General features: G+C 49.1%; 2 protein-coding genes across 3 annotated transcripts; both read left to right on the forward strand.

Annotated features, from left to right (window-relative positions):
- Window positions 1-1,321: 1,321 nt before the first annotated feature.
- GPATCH3 (G-patch domain containing 3) lies at window positions 1,322-7,554 on the forward strand. The gene is made up of 7 exons (XM_030873277.3): window positions 1,322-1,754; window positions 3,028-3,446; window positions 4,971-5,145; window positions 5,485-5,544; window positions 6,148-6,269; window positions 6,378-6,505; window positions 7,007-7,554. Exons 1-7 carry the CDS (start codon window positions 1,322-1,324, stop codon window positions 7,242-7,244), a joined length of 1,575 nt encoding a protein of 524 aa, XP_030729137.1. The 3' UTR covers window positions 7,245-7,554.
- A 392-nt stretch (window positions 7,555-7,946) lies between these two features.
- On the forward strand, window positions 7,947-19,286 carry GPN2 (GPN-loop GTPase 2). Of its 2 annotated transcripts, none has more exons than XM_070045684.1 (5): window positions 7,947-8,502; window positions 9,153-9,309; window positions 12,042-12,202; window positions 16,742-16,872; window positions 18,356-19,286. In XM_070045684.1, the coding sequence occupies exons 1-5, from the start codon at window positions 8,161-8,163 to the stop codon at window positions 18,426-18,428; spliced, it is 864 nt and encodes a 287-aa protein (XP_069901785.1). In that variant the 5' UTR covers window positions 7,947-8,160; the 3' UTR covers window positions 18,429-19,286. The 2 variants fall into 2 exon arrangements, with proteins under 2 accessions (XP_069901785.1, XP_030729165.1); XM_030873305.3 differs by having other exon boundaries at window positions 7,948-8,571.
- Window positions 19,287-20,743: the final 1,457 nt, after the last annotated feature.

Raw genomic sequence — 20,743 nt, forward strand, 5'->3', positions numbered from 1 at the left:
TACTGAAATAGGGAGAAGGAAGCTATTGCAAAGAGAGAAGCTCTAACCATAGACCTACACGCGTCTCAAGGGTTAGGCAAAGAGGTTTTCTTTCACAGGGAGGAGTAAATAAGGCTAGAAAGAACTGGGTGTGAGGAAGTGGGATGACCAGGAATGGCTTATGGCACAATAGATCAGAGAATGTTTTACCCTGAACCCAGCCTATTCTCAGGAGGGGCTGTTAAGGAGGGGTTGTGTACAGCTCAAGCTGGGGGAGGGGGACACAGTGCAAAGTTCATGGACCTGGAGGAAGGAGAGCAGCTTAACCAAAGTTTAGTTAACAAGCATTTTGTTTTCGTTGTTCTGTGGGGAAAAGCAGTTCATCTAAGCGTTTATGAGGCAAAGAATTGAAATTTGGAGTCTGTGTCTAGCCTTGCCATAGGTAAACAAGGGGGCACCCATGAGTTTTATCTAAGTAATATAAGGAAGGGTGTCTCTTTGCAGTAAGTCATGTTCCAGAACACAAAAGGGTGGGAGGGGTTTCTTAACTTTTCCAGGATCACAGGGCTTGAGCGAGGTTCAACATTGTCGGTACATCTCCTGATAAACATACGCAAGAATTTCTTTAAAATATATAACTATAAGTGGAATGGCTGGGTCAAAAGGTATGTGTAGTTTCACTTTTACAGGGTAATGCCAAATTGTTTTCCAAAGTGGTGGTACCAGTTCACACTTCCAACAGCGCATGGGAGCTCCAGTTGCTCTATATCGTCAGGGTTTAAAAGAGGATTTGAGGATTTAAATTTTTTGCCAACGTGGTGGCTATGAAGTGGGTCTCATTACATTTCCTTGATGATTGAGACTGAGCATCTTTCATTGTTAACTGCATGTGTTTCTCTTCTGTGAAGGGTCTTCGGCCCACTTTTCAATTGGATTATCTTACTGATTTTGTGAGAGTTCACCAATATGTTTTGGTAGCATAAATGGATTTACGACTGAAAAGGCCCTAAACTGATAAAGAACTGCGATTAGGTTTGGGAGCTATCCAACAGCTAAAAATCTTAAACACAGCCTCTCCCTCGGGCTTCTGATTTGATCCTCACTAGCGTCTTATGAAACAGAGCCGTAACCCCACTTCTCAGGTCAGTTTTACCCATCACCACCGGCTTCTGTCTGTGGGAAAGGGACCTAGCGACTTCCTCCCGTGCTTTCCCAGCTCTTGGTTCCACGTCCTCAATCCCGGCGAACTAATCACCGGTTACGCAGTATTTATTGCAGCACCTCAACGCCCCTCGCAATATTCTCGCAAGTGTTGGTTCCAGCCGATCATGTGACACCCAAGATGGCGGCGTCCAGTGCGGCGGAGGAGGCGGCGGTTTACTTAATAGTGAGCGGAATCCCGTCGGAGTTGCGCTCAGCCCAGCTACGGAGCTACTTTAGCCAGTTCCGGGAACAGTGCGGCTGTGGCTTCCTCTGTTTCCACTACCGGCATCGGCCTGAGCGGGCCCCTCCCCAGGCTGCTCCCGACTCTACCCTAACTCCTATCCGCCAGGGTCTCGCCCAGACTTCACTCAACGATGCCCGCACTCTCTCCACTCAGGACTCTGCTCCTGCCCAGACCCGCACCTGCTGCTGCGTCATCTCGGTACGGGGGCCAACTCAAGCCCAGAGGTTTCTCCGTATGTACTCGGGCCGCCGGTGGCTGGATTCTCAGGGGACTTGCTTACCTGGTCGTTGTTTCATCCGCAGACTTCGGCTACCTACTGAGGCATCAGGTACGAGTAGGAGAGAGAATAGACTGGGACTACTAGAGGCACTGGAACAGAGGCACCGTCCCTGAGGATTGTTGAGGATAAGTCAGGTCTCTCGTTAGGGCTCTTTAGGAGTTTATATCATTTCTGGACAAAGTTTCAGGCTCAACTCTCACGTTAGAAAAACTCGGGGGGGAAAAAAAAAGAGGCCTATTCAGATGATCTTTCCCATTTATTAAGTCTATTTATTAAGTCTATCCTCTTTTGCACTGACATAGAAGGGGAAAAAGGAAATCAGATATTGTCTTTGTTGCTCTCCACCCAGTCCTCTGTTGGCAAGATGCAAATGAAGAGACAAACTCTTTTCTCTGGACAGCTCCCATTTTCATGGGAAATCACTTTGATAGGGAAACAGGAAGCACAGTGCAGGGCCCTCTAATTTATTCATTCAACAAATCTAGCCTGTATTGCTAGACGTAGTGTGACTCTAGCTGGTATGCAGAGCACAGTTGGACACAGTCTGTGCTCAGAATCCAGAGAGGAAGACAGATTTGTAAAAAGGTAAGTGTCACAGAGATGCCATTCTAATGGTTAACGTTTACTGAGCACTTCCTGTGCACTTACTGGGCACGGTTCGAAGTCTTTTCGTTTTCTTATTGACTCTTCACAACAATCCTATAAGGTAGGAGCTATTGTTACCCATTTTATAAGTGAGGAAACTGAAGAATACGGAAGTTATGTTATATTACAAGGTGACAGAGTCACAGTACTAACTGGGCGTTTTGCTCCAGAGCCTGTGCTCTTTAACACCAACTGCTGTGAGATGACAGGGGAGGGAGAAACCCATTTCCTAGAAGGATTAGGAAATGTGGCTTTGCATCTGGATCTTGAAAGATAAACAGGAGTTGGTGGGAAAGAATGGTGTTCAAAGTAAATGGCATTTGCAAAGACACAGATATGTGAAAGCCCATGAAACTCTCAGGGCATGTTAAATTGTTTGATGTGATTGGAACACATGGTATGACGGTGTGCAGGGGGTGAGGGTTGGTGGCAGTTGAAAATCAAAAGGTCATCAGGAATCAGATCTGGAAGAAACTTATGAGCTTAGCCTAGGTGATGAGAAATGGCATGAGATTACTAGGTGGTTCTGGTCAGGGAACAGAGGAAGGGACTCTGGAAAAGTTTGAAAGGGAGAAACAGCATTAGGCTAAAGGATTTAAACCTTGAACAGTTTCTGACTCAAGTGTTGCTGGAGACTTCTAGGTTTCAAGAGCTATTCTTCTCCCTGCTTTCCAAGGTTTGGACTCCTTTCCCTTCAGGACCCGGAAGGAACTGCAGAGTCGGAAGGCTGAGAGTGAAGCCTTCACGCTGGCCGACCTGAGGCAACTGCCAGAGCTGAACCCACCGGTGCTGATGCCCAACGGGAATGTGGGGACTCCCCTGCGGGTCTTTTTGGAGTTGATCCGGGCCTGCCGTCTACCCCCTCGGATCATCACCCAGCTGCATCTCCAGTTCCCCAAGACAGGTTCCTCCCGGCGCTACGGCAATGTGCCCTTCAAGTATGAGGACTCAGAGACTGTGGAGCAGGCAGAGCTTGTGTACACAGCCGAGGGTGAGGAGATACCCCAGGGAACCTGCTTGGCAGACGTACCAGCCAACCCCTGTGAAGAGCCAGAGGAAGAAGAGGAAGAGGAAGAAGAGTCACACTCAGATGACGTGAGTACAGGGAGCCACCTTGTCCTTGCTGGCAGCTTAGAGAGGCCAAGGCGTTAACAGCACCGCTCTTCAATTGTGTATTACCAGAGTTCTAAACCTGGGGCCCTCAGGAGGCTTCCAAAGACTTTGAACTCCCTGACCTTGAACGTAAAACTGCATTTGCACGTGCAGGTATATGTTTCTTTGGGAGAGGGGCCAGAGCTTTTATCAAAAGATTCTCAAAGCGGTCTTCTTTTCATTCCTTCAGAAGAAATGTAAGGAGGGTCCCTTTCATTGATGAAATCCACTGACCAAGAGATAAGATCACCTAAGGAAGCAGAGGCACAGCTGGGATGTGAACCCAGTCCCCTTCGCTGCTTGTCTAACTTCTGTGTGCTTTCATTATGTGGTTGAGAAGTCGCCTCTATTTTCTGACCTTGAGTCTGTGGATTGAACACTAGCCTCCACTCTAACTTTATCAATGAAATAGACGTTTCTTCTACGTCTTTCTCCAAACTTGTTTGTTCATCCATACAATCGGGAGAGGTGTGATTTGTTGGGAAACTTTTTAAATGCATACTCTGGGTAAGAAGTAATTGACCTGTGTCTTCAAAATTCCCAGCTCAGAGTTGCTAACACATCTGGACCACATCCTTAGTGTGTGGTACTGTCCTGCCTTTTCTCCAGCCCCTGCTCTGTAGCAGTGATTCCTGAGACCTCCTGGAGTTTAACTGGGGCAGGAGTCCCCAAGATTTCAAGCCAGGAGTCATTCTGTCATTCCACAAGTCCAGTCAAGCAGTTGTAAACACAGGGGCTAGCACAGGATTCCAAAGACATTTTAAGACTCATTTCCTTCCCACAAAGAGCCTTCAAGCTCCCTGAAGAGAGAGAACCAGCATCTGGAAAGGGGATGTGGTATGGTATGGGTTTGAACGCTGGCTCTGCCCCTCTCTTAGGCAAATCACTTTACTCCTCTAAATCGAGGTTTCATCACCTGTAGAATGGGAATAATGGTACTAACCTCACAGCGTTGTTGGGGTGATTAAAGGAGCTAAGGTATGTGAAGGGCCTGACACAGTAGACGATAAGTTTAGTTCCTGTCCCTTCTTTCTTTGTGACATAATGTAGAAAGGCATAAACAGGGTGTATTGATTAGCAGTGAGAAATTCAGAGACCAGTGAGAGTGGTGGGGGACCTCATGTGAGCTACAGAACTTGAGGAATGAGGAGGATTTAACCAAGTGAAGAGGAGGTGGTGGTGGAAGAGGAGGGCAGATATTCGGGCAGGGAGAACAACATGGCCAAAAGCACAGGGATAAGAGTGAGTCAGGCTTGTGGCGGAAGGGGCCAAGTATGTTGAGAAACAGGGCATGGAGAGATGTTTTGGTCACGGCTTAGGGGCCAGAAAGTGCTGCTTCTCAGAGAAATTTGGAGGAAAGGAGCCGAGGTCCCATCTATGGGACCTCCTGTGCACTGAGCTGCCCTCCTCGTGGGCCTGAGGTCAGGAAGCTGGACAGGCAGATCACCTCTCCCCACCTTCTCCCAGGACGATGAGCGGGGTGAGGAGTGGGAGCGGCACGAAGCGCTGCATGAGGACGTGACCGGGCAGGAGCGGACCACTGAGCAGCTCTTTGAGGAGGAGATCGAGCTCAAGTGGGAGAAGGGCGGCTCAGGCCTGGTGTTCTACACTGATGCCCAATTCTGGCAGGAAGAGGAAGGAGGTAACACTGGCACCCGGGCAAGGGCAGGGGTGATCCCTGCTGCGTTCGCTCAGGGCGCTGTGCTCCACACGGTGGGTTCCCTGGCAGTGAGCCCAACTAAAGGGCTAGGGAAGAGGCTTACGCTGGTCGTATATGAGAGACCAGCCATCCTTTCTAGGGGTGAGGGATCAGTGGAGTGGAGAGAAAATGCTCTCCTACAAATTCTGAATGACCCCCCTTCAGAGGAGAGATTTGAAGATAAAATCAAAAGCCCCAAGTTCTAGGAAGTCTAATTTAATTTAACTCTTGACAGAACTGAGAGTCCTTGGCTCACTCTGCTTGATGCTTTTCTATCTGCAGACTTTGATGAACAGACAGCCGATGACTGGGATGTGGATATGAGTGTGTACTACGATGCAGGTACTGGGCCAGAGGTTGCAGTACTGGGAGGTGGAATGGTGCCCTGGCCTTGCAGTGACACTTTACCAGACCTGCTTAGCAGAGGCTGAGACAGGGCACCAGTTCCCTTGGGGTAGCCCGCTAAGAGGTTCCTCTCTTAAAACATCTTTAGTTGAGTGCATTAAGTGCTGGTTGTGGGCAGAGCCTTTTTCCTTTCTTTGTGCAGGAAGGACATGTGGTGACAGCCCTCAGGGAGCTCTGGTTCTGATGGGCAGACCCTAGTAGAGTGGGAGGGTCAGGAGTTCGGGCTCTGGTTAAGAATTTAGATCCTGGAGTCAGAAATGACCTAGGGTGGTTGGGGGGTGGGAAGGGAAGACCTGGGTCCTAATTCTCTCTCTCATTTTTTGGCTTTATGACTTTTCTGTACTTCAGTTTCCTCATCTGTAAGATGAGACAGCTGTGGTTCTTATTCTTGGTGAGCTCCCAGTCTAATGGGAGAAATAATAATACAGTAATAACACACCATAAAAATGAATATTTAAATCTTGTGAGGGCCTAGAAACCTGATTTTACCCCCCTTCTGCTGAGAGAGACCCTTCCACAAATTGGGCTCTACTTCCTCAGATGGTGGAGACAAGGATGCCCGAGACTCTGTCCAAATTCGTCTGGAACAGAGACTCCGTGATGGCCAGGAGGCCGGCTCCATGATTGGACACCAGGTGGGCACCTTCGAGCGCCACACCAAGGTGAGCACTGTGCCAGCCCGCCGACCCCTCTCTTTTCCTTCTTTACCCTCATTCCCTTCCCCGCCCCCACAGGAGCCCCATCTCAAGTCTTCTCCCTTCCCTCTGCAGGGCATTGGGCGGAAGGTGATGGAGCGGCAGGGCTGGGCCGAGGGCCAGGGCCTGGGCAGCGGGTGCTCAGGGGTGCCCGAGGCCCTGGATAGTGACGGCCAGCACCCTAGATGCAAGCGTGGATTGGGGTGAGTATGGGTGAGGGACTTCCCTGGGAGCCCAAGTGAGCCTTTCAGCTGTACCCTCTTCCCTCTGGTTTTGGATTGGGTGCTAGAGACGCCTAGGGAATGAACTTCAAAACAGAATTAGAAGGAAAAAGTATGTTTGGCGCTAACGTTTTCAAGACTGAGTCCTCAGGCTTGACACGATCATTAATCTCCTGGGGGAGTCATTCCCCCAAGTCTGAGGAGTTTGGACTTGATGATTGCTATTAGAAAGTGACTGTAAGTCACAGAGTGGTGACAGTTGTTCTAAATTTCGTGTACCATTTAAAATGAAAGCAGTATGTGAGGCCTCTGGTTGCTGGCACTATCAATGGATGGATAAGGGGGCTGGAGAGCAAAGATCCAGATTTAAATGCTCAGTCTTTGGGACAAACCACATATGAAGTAGCTTCTACCCTGTTCTTTCTCAAACCCTTTACTGCTGTGAGATAGCAGCCCTCTCACTGAGAGCTCTTTTTGATCCAGGTACCATGGAGAGAAGCTCCAGCCATTTGTGCAACCAAAGAGGCCCCGTGGAACTGGCTTAGGGCTCATCTCCACCATCTACGATGAGCCCCTACCCCAGGACCAGGGGGATTCGCTGCTCCGCCGCCAGCCACCCACCAGCATGAAGTTTCGCACAGATATGGCTTTTGTGAGGGGTTCCAGCTGTGCCTCGGACAGCCCCTCAGAGCGTGAGTGGCAAGTTCAAGGGCTTCCTTAATCAGGATCACTCATAATTGCACAGTGGCAGCCCTCTGCCTGGCCCTGTCTCCCACGGAAGCAGAAAGAACTATGGGAGCAGCAGTCTGCGCGGCTTGTTCAGAACTTGCCTTCTGCCTGTCTACCTCAGGGGCATTTTTATAAAAAGCCCCCTATCCTCCCTTTTGATGATAGCGCTTAATGACTTGTCCTCGGTGGTCTCCTAACTCTAGTCCCTGTTTGGGCTTGCTCCTGTTGCCTCCCCCAGCACCGTGAAAACTGGATTGACTGAGGTTATCGTCACAACCTTCCTGGGGGCAAGGGGAGGGTGGGAGTGGGTTCAGCATGAAGCCCAGAAAGAGGGGAAAAGGGACATGGAAGAGGAGAGGATTTGTGGTTGGAAGAGACGCTCTTGGGGCGGGCCCTCCATCGCCTCTACCCTTAACTGGCTGGGACCGGGCAGCGGAGAGTCCGCTGCAGGTGTCCCGGGTCTGCGACCTGACGAGAGAATAAAAAACTTTACTACCGAATTTCTCTTTCTCTTCTAATTCGGCCGGGAGGAAGGTGGAGAAATCCCCAGAAAGGTAACCGCCCTCTCCCCCAGGCCCCCACGTCCGCCCCACGCACCGACGTCACCGCGCCCTTCGGCGCCAAGCTGTGTCGTCGCCGTATGGGCGGGACTTCCTCTCCCGGCCCTGCTGTTTCCGACGTCGTCCGGAAGTCGGGTGCTGGTCCCGTCAGTACCGGGCCATTTGGTCGTCTCACATCGCGCGGGTCCCTGCTCTTCCTCCTTAGGCGACCCCCGGGCATCACCGCCGGCCCCCGACGAAGTGCACGTCGGGGATCCCGTTGCCCTCGGCTCTCGTCTTCGGCTTGGCTCCCGCCCTGCTTCCCTGCCGAGCTTACCTGCTCCGCACGGGGCCGTGTGCCGGCTGCCCATGGCGGGGGCCGCTCCGACCACGGCCTTTGGGCAGGCGGTTATTGGCCCTCCGGGCTCGGGGAAGACCACGTACTGCCTGGGCATGAGTGAGTTCCTGCGCGCGCTGGGCCGGCGTGTGGCGGTGGTGAACCTGGACCCGGCCAATGAGGGGCTGCCGTACGAGTGCGCCGTGGACGTGGGCGAGCTGGTGGGGCTGGGCGACGTGATGGACGCGCTGCAGCTGGGGCCCAACGGCGGCCTGCTGTACTGCATGGAGTACCTGGAGGCCAACCTGGACTGGTTGCGTGCCAAGCTCGACCCCCTCCGCGGCCACTACTTCCTCTTCGACTGCCCTGGCCAGGTGGAGCTCTGCACGCACCACGGAGCCCTGCGCAGCATCTTCTCCCAGATGGCGCAGTGGGACCTCAGGGTGCGTCTGGGGACGGGCAGGCCCATTTTGCAGATGGAGGAACTGAGACAGGGAGGAGAACAGATGCCACGCCCCCATGTCCCACAGCGAGGTAGGGGCCGAGACGCTTTGGAGTAAAACAGATGTGAGTTTGAATCCTGGCTCTGCCACTGACTCGCTGTGTGGTCCTGGGCAAGTCAGTTTATCTCTCAACCTCAGTTTTCTCATCTGTAAAATGGATGTGTCAGTACCCAATTTGGGATTATTGGGAGTATGGAAGTAGTTATGTGGAAAGTGGTATGGTAATTGTTGTTGTGACTTGTGGGCAAAAGAAAGTGAAAGAATAGAGTCAGGTGCAGTGTGAATTGAACCAGTTGCCCACTGGGAGGCTCAGTGCAAGGCATCTTGTAGGAAAAGATGCCCCACATCTCCTGGAATAAGGAAATGACTATGACTATTAGAATGAAACAGAAGCAGGAAAAAACTAATGGGAAGACTTTCCCTTTGCCCTCAGAAGTCCCCAGTCTGATGGGGGAGACATAGGCCCTAATGTTCCCTGCCTCCCCAGGCCAGTCTCACCCTGTCTCTTCCTTCCCTCCCAGCTGACTGCTGTCCACCTGGTGGATTCTCACTATTGCACAGACCCTGCCAAGTTCATTTCGGTACTGTGTACCTCCCTGGCCACCATGCTGCATGTGGAGCTGCCCCATGTCAATCTCCTCTCCAAGATGGACCTCATTGAACACTATGGGAAGCTGGGTAAGAGATCCTGTTCTGACAGGCAAAAAGTAGGGCAGCGGCTGGGCTGGAGTGAAGCAGAGATCTCAGCTGAAGGAAGCTGCTTCCAGGGACCATGCATGGCCTGATGATAGTAGCCACAGTCAGGTCTGACCCCTGCGTATTTATTTTGTGGCACTGTGTGCCAGATACTGTTCTGGGTTTTGGGGACAAGAGAGCTACAGATGATGATATGTATTATGAAGGAATTAGAAGAAAGTGATGGGATAGTGAGTGGTTGGGAGTGAGGGGAGTGAACAGTACCATCTGAGCTGAGACCAGAATAGTGAGAAGGAGCCAGCCAAGGCAGAACTGTTCCTAGGCAGAGGGACCAATAGGGGTCCCTATTTCCCTAATCCTTAAGGAAAGAGTTTTGTTTGTTGTTTGTTGGTGGGTTGTTGTTGTTGTTCTTTGCCATTTCACCTGAACCACAATATTTTTTTTTTAATTATTTTTTTGGCTGCGTTGGGTCTTCTTTGCTGCGCACGGGCTTTCTCTAGTTGCGGTGAGCAGAGGCTATTCTTTGTTGCGGTGCGCGGGCTCCTCATTGCGGTGGCTTCTGTTGTTGCAGAGCACAAGCTCTAGGCACGCGGATTTCAGTAGTTGCAGCATGCGGGCTCAGTAGTTGTGGCTCGCGGCTCTAGAGCACAGGCTCAGTAGTTGTGGCGCACGGGCTTAGTTGCTCTGAGGCATGTGGGATCTTCCTGGACCAGGGATCGAACCCACGCCCCCTGCATTGGCAGGCGGATTCTTAACCACTGCGCCACCAGGGAAGTCCCGGGAAAGAGCTTTTTGTGTTCAAGGAAAAGGGAGTGGGGAGTGAAGGGAGCCCAGGGTAGCTGAGATAGTGCCCAGGGGAAGGGTGGTAGGAAACGAGGTCAGAGAGGTGGGCAGAGGCTAGAACCTGTACTGTTGAAACACAGAGGAAAGCCATTGATGAATATGAAGCAAGGGAACACCATGAACTAAAAAGGCCCTTCTGGCTACTTTGTGAATTGAAAGGGGCAAGAATGAAAACAGAGGTCCTGTAGGAGGTGTTTGCAGCAGCCCAGGCAGTGGTAGTGGGAATGGAGAGAAGTAGATAGATTCAAAACTTACTCAAGAAATAGGATTTGCTGGTGGATTGGATGTGGAGACAGAGGAATTAAGGATGACTCTCAGGTTTCTGACTGAACCAGTGGACAGATAAAGGTGCCATTTGTCAAGGTGGGAAAGACTGAGAGAGAAGTAGGCTGGCATGAGGCGGGGACGTTGCCTAGGGGTCTATGGCCAACATTTTTTTCCTGCAAAATTAGTGCCCTGCTGACTGGGGCATTAGTTCCCTAAATAGCATCTTCAGCCACAAAGGAACCTAGAGAAGAATAGCTGAAATGACCAGCAGTGAGCAGGAGGGAGGTTGTAGGGAGAGTGAAGTGTCAGGGCCTTGTCCAGGGAGGGTGACTGGCTGCCAGTTGAGACATGGAAGGATGGGGATAAAAAAGCCCCATTTTATCTATGTCCAGATTTGTGTCTTCCCAAGCCTGTCTCCCCCTTCACAGCGTGCAGCCCAGATGGCTACATGCTGGTCCTCTACATTTCTAGCTCTGACTCTTGCCAGTCATCCTCACAAGAGACTGAGGTACAAACCAGATCAGGCTATTGAGGCCCAGAGACATTACATGAATAGCCCAAGGTCAGTCACTCAGCTAGCCTTTTAACTGAGATAAAATTTAAACCAAGTGTACCTGGCTGCAGTTTCTGCATTCTCAGTGAGAAACGTACCTGTCAGGCAATCCAAGAAGTTTGTTGGAATGCCCAGCACTTCCTTCCTTGCAGGCACAGGGGTGTCGGTTTCTAATTAGAGCTGATAAGAACACAGGAAGCAGAGATCAGGGAGTGAGTCAGTCAATCCCAATAGCCTGATTCCCTCGGCTCACTTTGGAACAGACCTACTGAGTAGCCCAGCTGCTTGAGTCTTCCAGGCAGAAGTGGACAGTGCAGAGGCCCACTTTCCTTCTCTTAGTGCAAAGTTTGTATTCATAGAACTGAGTCAGGGACCTCTGAGTCATCTAGTCTAATCTTCTCATTTTACACTAAGAAGGAACTGACCTGGAAAGGGAAAGTGATTTTCCTAAGAGGCCATCCTGCTAGATAGAGCACTAGATAGTGTGCCAGGTCCTGGGAGCTCTGCCTGGCTATGAGCTTTTTGAGGCAGGGACCAAGCACTATTATTGGTACATGTTCTACCTTACTACCACTGATCAAGCACTTCTCTGAACCAGACACTGGGGTTTATAGCCCTTAATCCTCACAGTAGCCCCATGAGGTGGGTAACTGCCCATAGAGCTAGTAAATGGCAGAGCCAACAAGTGAAATCAAGTATTTTCTTCTTAGTAAGTTCATTTCACTGCCTCAGCAAATGTTTGTTGAATGAATGAATGAATGAGTGAGTGAGTGAGTGAGTGAATGAAGGCAAAGGAAGAAGGAAAAAAATAATGGTCCCTGTCCTCAAGTCTTTAGCCTGATGCCAGTTGCTCCTGAACACCAGTTTCTCTTCTTTTTATTTTCTTTCTAATTAAAGTATAGTTGATATACAATGTTGTATTAAGTTCTGCTGTACAGCAGAGTGACTCAGTTATACATATATATACATTCTTTTTTTATATTCTTTTCCATTATGGTTTATCATAGGATATTGACTGTCGTTCCCTGTGCTAACCAGTTTCTCTTCTTAGCCTTCAACCTGGACTACTACACAGAGGTCCTGGACCTCTCCTACCTGCTTGACCACCTGGCTTCTGATCCTTTCTTCCGCCACTACCGTCAGCTCAATGAGAAACTGGTGCAGCTCATCGAAGACTACAGCCTGGTCTCCTTCATCCCTCTCAACATCCAGGTACAAACACACCTCATTTTATTGTACTTTGCTTTATCATGCTTCACAGATACTGCTTTTTTTTTTTTTTTTTTTTTTTTTTTTTTACCAGTTATAGGCTTGTGGCAACCCTGCATTGAACCAAGTACATGTTCCAACAGCATTTGCTCACTTTATGTCTCTGTGTTACATTTTGATAATTTTCACAATATTTCAAACTTCTTCATTATTATTATATTTGTTATGATGATCTATGATCAGTGATCTTTGATGTTACTATTATAATTGTCTGGGGCACCATCGACTGCACCCATATAAGACGGCGAACTTGGGAATTCCCTGACGGTCCAGTGGGTAGGACTCTGTGCTTTCACTGCTGAGGGCACAGGTTTTTTTTCTTTGTTTTGAGGACACAGGTTTGATTCCTGGTTAGGGAACTAAGATCCCGCAAGCCACATGGCGTGGCCGAAAAAAAAAAGAAGGTGAACTTAATCCACAAATGTGTGTGTTTTGACTGCTCCACTGACTGGCTGTTCCCCCATCTCTCCCTCTCCACCAGCCTCCTTATTCCCTAACACTCCCTAAAACACAACAATGTGGAAATTAGACCAATTAAACCTACAACGGACTCTAAGTGTTCATGTGAAAGGAAGAGCTTCACATCTCTCACTTTTTTTTTTTTTTTTTTTTTTTTGGCCATTCAGCATGCTGGATTTTAGTTCCCCAACCAGGGGTCGAACCCATGCCCCATGCAGTGGAAGCAGAGTCTTAACCACTGGACCGCCAGGGAAGTCCCATGCCTCTCACTTTAAAAGCTAGAAATGATTAAGCTTAGTGAGGAAGGCATGTTGAAAAGCCAAGATAGGCCAAAAGCTAGGCCTCTTGTGCCAAACAGTTAACCAAGGTGTGAATGCAAAGGAAGAGTTCTTGAAGGAAATGAAAAGTGCTACTCCAGTGAACACAGGAATGATAAGAAAGCAAAACAGCCTTATTGCTGATATGGAGAAAGTTTTAGTGGTCTGGATACATCAAACCAGCCACAGCATTTCTTTAAGCCAAAGCCTAATTCAGAGCAAGGCCATAACTCTCTTCAGTTCTATGAAGGCTGAAAGACATGAGGAAGCTGCAGAAGAAAAGTTTGAAGCTAGCAGAGGTTGGTTCATGAGGTTTAAGAAAAGAAGCCGTCCCCATAGCATAAAAGTGCAGGGTGAGGCAGCAAGTGCTGGTGTAGAAGCTGCAGCAAGTCATCCAGAAGGTCCAGCTCAGATCATTAATGAAGGTGGCTCCACTGGGAACTCCCTGGCGGTCCAGTGGTTAGGACTCTGCGCTCACTGCTGAGGGCCTGGGGTTCAATCCCTGGTTGGGGCACTAAGATCCCACAAGTGGCCGGTGTGGCCAAAAAAAAAAAGGTGGCTGTAGTAAACAACAGATTCTCAATGTAGACAAAACAACCTTATACTGGAAAAAGATGCCATCTAGGACTTTCATAGCTAGAGAGAAGTCAGTGCCTGGCTTCAAGGCTTCAAAGGATAGGCTGACTCTCTCTTTAGGGGCTAATGCATCTGGTGACTTTAAGTTGAAGCCAGTGCTCATTTATGATTCCGAAAATCCTAGGGCCCTTAAGAATTCTGTGAAATTTACGCTGCCTGTGCTCTATAAATGGAACAACAAAGCCTGGATGACAGTACATCTGTTTACAACATAGTTTACTAAATATTTTAAGCCCACTGTTGAGACCTGCTGCTCAGAAAAAAAGATTCTTTTCAAAATATTACTGCTCATTGACAATGCGCCTGGTCGTCTAAGAGCTGTGATAGAGATGTTGTTTTCATGCCTGCTAACACAACACCCATTCTGCAGCCCATGGATCAAGGAGTCATTTTGACTTTCAAGTCTTAGTATTTAAGACATACATTTCTTAAGGCTGTAGCTGCCATAGATAGTGATTCCTCTCATGGATCTGGGTGAAGTAAATTGAAAACCTTCTGGAAAGGATTCACCATTCTAGATGCCATTAAGAACATTCGTGATTCTTGGGAAGGGGTCAAAATATCAGTATTAACAGGAGTTTGGAAGAAGTTGCGTCCAACCCTCGTGGATGACTTTGAGGACTTCAAGACTTCAGTGGAGGAAGTAACTGCAGATGTGGTGGAAATAGCAAGAGAACTAGAATTAGAAGTGAAGCCTAAAGACACTGAATTGCTGCAGTCTCATAATACAACTTTTTGGATAAGGAGTTGCTTCTTATGAATGAGCAAAGAAAGTGGTTTCTTGAGATGGAATCTACTCCTGGTGAAGATGCTGTGAAGGATGTTGAAATGGCAGCAAAGGATTTAGAATATTATGTAAACTTAGTTGATATAGTAGCAGCAGGATTTGAGAGGATTGACTCCAATTTTGAAAGAAGTTCTACTGTGGGTAAACTGCTATCAAACAGCATCGCATGCTACAGAGACATCGTTTGTGAAAGGAAGAGTCAGTTGATGCAGCAAACTTCATTGTTGTCTTATTTTAAGACATTACCACAGCAACACCACCCTGATCAGTCAGCAGCTATCACCACGGAGGCAAGACCCTCAACCAGCGAAAAGATTACGACTCACTGAAGGCTCAGATGATGGTCAGCATTTTTTAGCAATAAAGTCCTTTTTTTTGCACGCGGGCTTTCTCTGGCTGTGGCAAGTGGGAGGTACTCTTCGTTGCGGTGCGCGGAATTCTCACTGCAGTGGCTTCTCTTGTTGGCGGAGCATGGGCTCTAGGCGCCCCGGCTCAGTAGTTGTGGCTCACAAGCTCAGTAGTTGTGGCTCGCGGGCTCTAGAGCGCAGGCTCAGTAGTTGTGGCACACAGGCTTAGTTGCTCCACAGCATGTGGGATCTTGCTGGACCAGGGCTCGAACCCATGTCCCCTGCATTGGCAGGCGGATTCTTAACCACTGCGCCACCAGAGAAGTCCCAGCAATAAAGTACTTTTAAATTAAGGTACGTACATTGTTTTTTTGGGCATAATGCTATTGACTATATGCTTAATAGACTACAGTATAGTGTAAACATGACTTTTATATGCACTGGGAAACCAAAAAATCAGTGTGACTCACTTTATCATGAAATGTGCTTTACCTTGGTGCTCTGGAACCCAACCCACAGTATCTCCGAGGTGTGCCTGTACTGGGCACTAAGAGGCCTCGTCCCTTGGCTATTGGCTCTGCAGTGCCTGGGAGCACACCAGGCTACGTGTCCAGGAGGCTTTGAGGCCTCAAACAATGGTCTTTGTCCTGGGTCCAACAATCATTCAGTCTCCTTGGTTTCGAGACCAGTGGTGGGCAGGATTCCAGTAAAGAGGGTAGACCAAATTTTGGCCCTATCTGTTCTGTTTTTTTGTTTTTTAATTTATTTATTTTTGGCTGTGTTGGCTCTTCGCTGCTGCACACGGGCATTCTTTAGTTGCAGGCTACTCTTCATTGTGGAGCACGAGCTCTAGGCATGTGGGATTCAGTAGTTGTGGCACACGGCCTTCAGTAGTTGTGGCTCACGGGCTCTAGAGCGCAGGCTCAGTGGTTGTGGCGCACGGGCTTAGTTGCTCCGCGGCATGTGGGATCTTCCCGGACCAGGGATCGAACCCGTGTCCCCTGCATTGGCAGGCAGATTCTTAACCACTGTGCCACCAGGGAAGCCCCCCTGTTGTTTTGCTGGGTTCTCTCTACACATGTTCCCTCCTCAGTGTGAAAAAGGATGAGTTCAGAAAGTCATTAGCAAGGGACTTGACCAAGGCCAGGGACAAGTCTTTCAGCCTCCTTCAAGATGGGCAACTGCCTGTCGACTTTGCAAAGTAGTACCCAACCCCTGTGCCTCTCACCTTGCACCCTGCAAAGGTAACCTGGGAGACAAAGGTGCGTGTTAGATTCCTTTCTGCTGGGGGTGAACTTAAGGGAGCTTGTCTCTTCTCTGTTTAATGCCACACTTTTCTCCACTAAAACGAGGAGGTGAAACCTATAATATGAATCCTACAGTTACACTTATTGAAGACTTTCTGTGCTAGGCATTGTGCTGAGGACTGTACATGCATTATTTTGATCTCTCTTTCCCATGATGTGATGTAGGGACCATTCTTACCACTTTTATGTGGACGAACAAATAAGTTACATGCATATTTATCGGGTGCCTACTGTTAGATAGGTTCTGCGCCAGCCACTGGGGATGCCTGGACAAACAAGTTCCCGACCTCAAGGGGTGCACAGTCAAGTAGGAGAGGCAGATGAGTTAATAACTTGCTAATAGTAAGATGGTAAGGATCATAGCTACAGTGGGGATAAACCCAGGGGACTGCGGGTGTGCGTAGAGGTGCTTATCTGTTCTAATTTGGGTGGGTTGGTAGTCAGGAAAGATGAGGTGTAGCCGGGCCTCTGGGCACATGTAGAAGTACTCCAGGCCAAGGGAGCTGCATGGACAGAGGCTTCATGAGGCAAGATCAAGGGGGGTGTTTGGAAACTGCAGTCGGTTTGGTACAACCTCAATTCCACATACCCCTATTTCACTCAGAGCTGTTTCTCTCCTCCCTGCCCAGGACAAGGAGAGTATCCAGCGGGTCCTGCAGGCTGTGGATAAAGCCAATGGCTACTGCTTTGGGGTCCAGGAGCAGCGGAGCCTGGAGGCTGTGATGTCTGCCGCGGTGGGAGCTGACTTCCACTTCTCCTCGTATCCTTGCTCGCTAGCCTCCGCCACAGCCAAGAGCGGGAGGCCAGGGGCTCAGGAATGGCCATGGCTGCCCTTGCAGATGACTGATTTCATGTTGACCAGTGGGCTCCCTGGTAACTGGTCCCTTGGAAGGCTTCAGGGTTGTTTGTACCTGAGGACAAGGGAGGCTGTTGATCGGAAGGAGCAACAAATACAGAGGCCCAGATATGAGAGAGCACTGGTCACTTCGGAGAGATGCAAGGGATTCGGTTTGCCTGGTGTCTTGAGTGTGAAGGGGAAAGGGAGATGCAGTGGTAAGGGGAGGTAGGCGATGGAGGAGTGTGGACTTCGGCCGTGGGTGGCCAGTGGGAACCAGCATACTATTGTTGAGCGGAGCGTGACGCAATCAGATGTACATTCTTGAAAAGCACCTCCAAGTGTGGAAAATGCATTTAAGGGATGTGATTGGGAGCAGGAGAGTCTTTACAGTCTCCAGGTGAGATGGGATGCAACATTAGTAGTGACAATAGCAAAAAGGGTGTGGACTGGAAAAATGTGAAGGAGACAGATAGCTAGAGCTCGTGACCAGGTGGTTATGGGATAGAAGGAGGTGAAGCAGAAGTTAGACTCCCAGGTTTCTGGTTTAGTCAGTGGTAGGGGGTGGTTGTAGTCACTGAGGCAAGAAAAGGAAGAGGAGAGGGCAGGTTTGTCACGTGGGTGGCAGGGATGGGAACTGGCAGCTGTGCTGTGTTTGAGGGGGCCATGGGATGTATTGGAACCTCAGTCTCCCTGGTTGTAGAATCTCAAGTTCTGACGCCGGAGTCCTCTAGTATAAGAGCCATGGTGGCCAACCTAGCCATAGTCAGACCCCAGACCCAGGCCTCAGGTCGGCCAGCCTCACACAGCTCCATGGGCAGTGTCGTGGTCTTTTCCTGTGTGACTCTGATTGATGTCCTTCCTGCCCCACTTTCCTGCTATTCCAGAGAGAGCTAGAAGGTACCCTATAGCCCAAGCAGAAAGTTGTTGTTTGCTTTGAGCTTCCTGAGTTCCCTCCTCTAGCTGAAGCAGAGGAGTCATTTGCTGAGCACCTGCCATGTGCCAGTTGCCATGCTGGCGCTTTATATTCGTTGTCTCATTTGACAGAGTTCCTCACAGCTCTGTATTACAGATGAGAAAAACAAGTGGGAAAATCAGGGTTTAACCCCACAGCCTGGCTCCAGAGCACGTGCCACAACACAGAGCTGGAGGGTTAGTGCTCTCTGCTTCTCTGCTTCTCTGCAGTGTGGGCAAGAGGCAAATAGAGGAGCATTTGGGTCTGGTTACTTGGAGGGACTTCTCAGACCCAATTGTTCCCTGTTGCCTGAAGCTCTAATTATGAGGAAGGGAGTGGGATGGGAGGAACCTCCAGACGCAGCTAGAGGGCACACATCACAGAGGTCAGATCCTACCCAGACCAGTTCTCCATCCTTGCCTATGCTATCAGCCTTGATGAGCCCTCCATCAGCACCCTGGGCCTGCAGGAGAAGTACCTGGCGCCCTCAGAGCAGTCAGTGGAGCAGGAGGCCATGCAGCTATAGCAACAAGCTGAGCTCTGGAGAACAAGACACACGACCCAGCGCTGGGGAGAGTGGCAGCTCCCAGTGAGCAGCGGACAGCTCAGTGGCCTGCAGATCCAAGGGCAGCCCTCCCAGCCAGAGCTGGGAGACTGGCGAGGGCATACTCAGCCTTGCAGAGGACTTCTGGCCAAAAGCCACACATGTAGCCAAGCAGAGCACCAGTCACAGCCTCATGAACTCTGGGCGCTGCCACCAGGGATTCAGCACTGGTCCCACTCGGGCTGTGACGGAATGTGCTACAATGCAAGAGTTTATCTTCTACTTTTTGTGGCTTCCAAACTTTCTTCGATCATCCAGGCCGAGTGAGTTGGGAATATCGGAATGTCCCCTTCCTCAGAAGAGTCCTATTTCTTCATACTACAGGGCAGTGTTTCCCCCAAAGCACGGGATCATACTAGAGGGTTGACTCTCAGTCCTCAGTTATGCTCTTTGGTTAATCCTTAGTTTTAACAGTGAACCTCAAACTTGAGGTCTCACAGACAACACTTCCTAGCAGATCTTGTAACGTTTTATTTTCATTGTCTTTATGTCATGGTTTTATTGTTTTTTGAGGTTAAGTGTTAACTAGTTTTCCATTTATATTAGTGATTAAAAGTTGACTTTAAAATGAAATTATTTATACAAAATGAGTTGCTTAAAGGAAAATATCAGTATATAATCGTATCATGAGGGCTGTGGGGAAAGTCAAGCCGGCTTGAAGTTGGAAATACTGGTGTTTGCTTCCTTTGCTCTTCTTGCAACTGGTTGGATGCAATTCACATTTTCAACCAGTAGGTAGCATCCCAGGCTTATTTTTTAATTTTAATTTTTTTTTTTTTTCCGGCTGTAGCCTGGAGGCAGAAGGGGACAGATGGCTGTCGTGCCAGTAGTCTTATTTGCAGACACTCAGTGCTGTTAATACACGGGAAGGGCTTAGCATTTCACAAAGAGCTTCCACACACACAGTCCTCATGTGGCTTTCACAGCAGCTCCTAGGGACATAGACAAGATGGGGAATAGTACTAAGCCCCACTTTACTGTGAGGAAACAGAAAGATGAGGAGTTTGAACTTCAGTCAGCCTGTCTCTCTCATAGCTCACTTTGCTGAATACTTAATGGTGAAAAGTCAGGGCCCTCCTCCCACAGGGTTTATAACCAATCAGGAGAAAGAATTTAGACACCTGTAGGGTATTAACTGAATCATAAATCAGGGGGAAGATAGATGACTGGTGGTTCGGACAGTTGGAGAATTCAATTTAGGAAAACTGTTCTGAAGCAGCATTGAGATGGGGGTGACCGGGCTTTGCTTCTCACATTTGGTCACCAGAGCAGAAGGCAGAAGAGTTAGGGGCTGTGAGGAGGCCCCTCGGGCTGGAACAGTGTGAAAGCAGCCGACCCCCACTCCCACGCCTGGCGGGACAGGGGATGATAACTGGGTGCTCCTTCCCCCGACTCTCATCTAAGGAGTTCAAAGCACCTCATCCCTATTGACACTGTACACGGTGGGGAGTGTCAACAGTGCAAGCCAGGGAAACTGAGGCCAGGAGGCACTGCCTGGGGCTGGCTGTGAGTCACCTATGGGGCCTGGAGCCCAGGAATAATGACACCCAGGCTGCTGGACAGATCCCTCATCAGTTAGGGCATGAGGGTGGGTGCTGTGTTTTTGAAAGTAATACCAGTAGCTGTGGTCATGGGTTTTGATGCTTACCCCATCCTGGAGGCCCCAGCTATCACCAAAGCACACCAGCTGGAAGGAAGCATCATTTAGAACTTTATGGCCTCATATGCAAGCACCCTGAGCATTTATTCTCTGCAGTCATCAAGTGAAGAAGGATGGACAAATTCCAAACTTTATTTTCAGGCCTTGGTGTGACAACAAGGGTGTTTTCTCCTCTAGTAAATGGAGCTCTGTCCACTTCCCACTGATAGCAACGTGATTTTCTATCCCCCCTGTCATGATTGGGAGGGAATAGCACAGTGCAGAAAAGCAGAGGTGTCTGGGTTCCAGGTGAGGTCTGTTCAGCATGAAGTGTGTAGGGTAAGAGAAAGACCATCCTCGATTTGTCAGCATATGACGACTGTCCTTAGGATTTCTTTTTTTCCTGATAGAAAAGTGAAAAGCTTGGAAAATGAAAATAAGTCACCCATGATCCCACCACAGATAAATAATTTTTAAATATTTATAATAAATTTTCTATTCAAATGTATATTTTGTGTTTTTTATTTCAAGTCTTATTTTTCTATGCGTTCAGAGGGATAGCTATAGCATTTATATACATGGGATATATTGTTAATGC

The sequence above is a fragment of the Globicephala melas genome, chromosome 1 (genome assembly GCF_963455315.2).
Source record: "Globicephala melas chromosome 1, mGloMel1.2, whole genome shotgun sequence".
NCBI lineage: Eukaryota > Metazoa > Chordata > Mammalia > Artiodactyla > Delphinidae > Globicephala > Globicephala melas.

Coding starts and splice junctions, on each gene's coding strand:
- GPATCH3 (XM_030873277.3), top strand. CDS start 1,322: ATGGCGGCGTCCAGTGCGGCGGAGGAGGCGGCGGTTTACTTAATAGTG. Junction 3,447..4,970: donor AAGAGTCACACTCAGATGAC/GTGAGTACAGGG, acceptor ACCTTCTCCCAG/GACGATGAGCGGGGTGAGGA. Junction 5,146..5,484: donor CTGGCAGGAAGAGGAAGGAG/GTAACACTGGCA, acceptor TTCTATCTGCAG/ACTTTGATGAACAGACAGCC.
- GPN2 (XM_030873305.3), top strand. CDS start 8,161: ATGGCGGGGGCCGCTCCGACCACGGCCTTTGGGCAGGCGGTTATTGGC. Junction 9,310..12,041: donor TGAACACTATGGGAAGCTGG/GTAAGAGATCCT, acceptor TTCTCTTCTTAG/CCTTCAACCTGGACTACTAC. Junction 16,873..18,355: donor GCTGACTTCCACTTCTCCTC/GTATCCTTGCTC, acceptor GCCCTCCATCAG/CACCCTGGGCCTGCAGGAGA.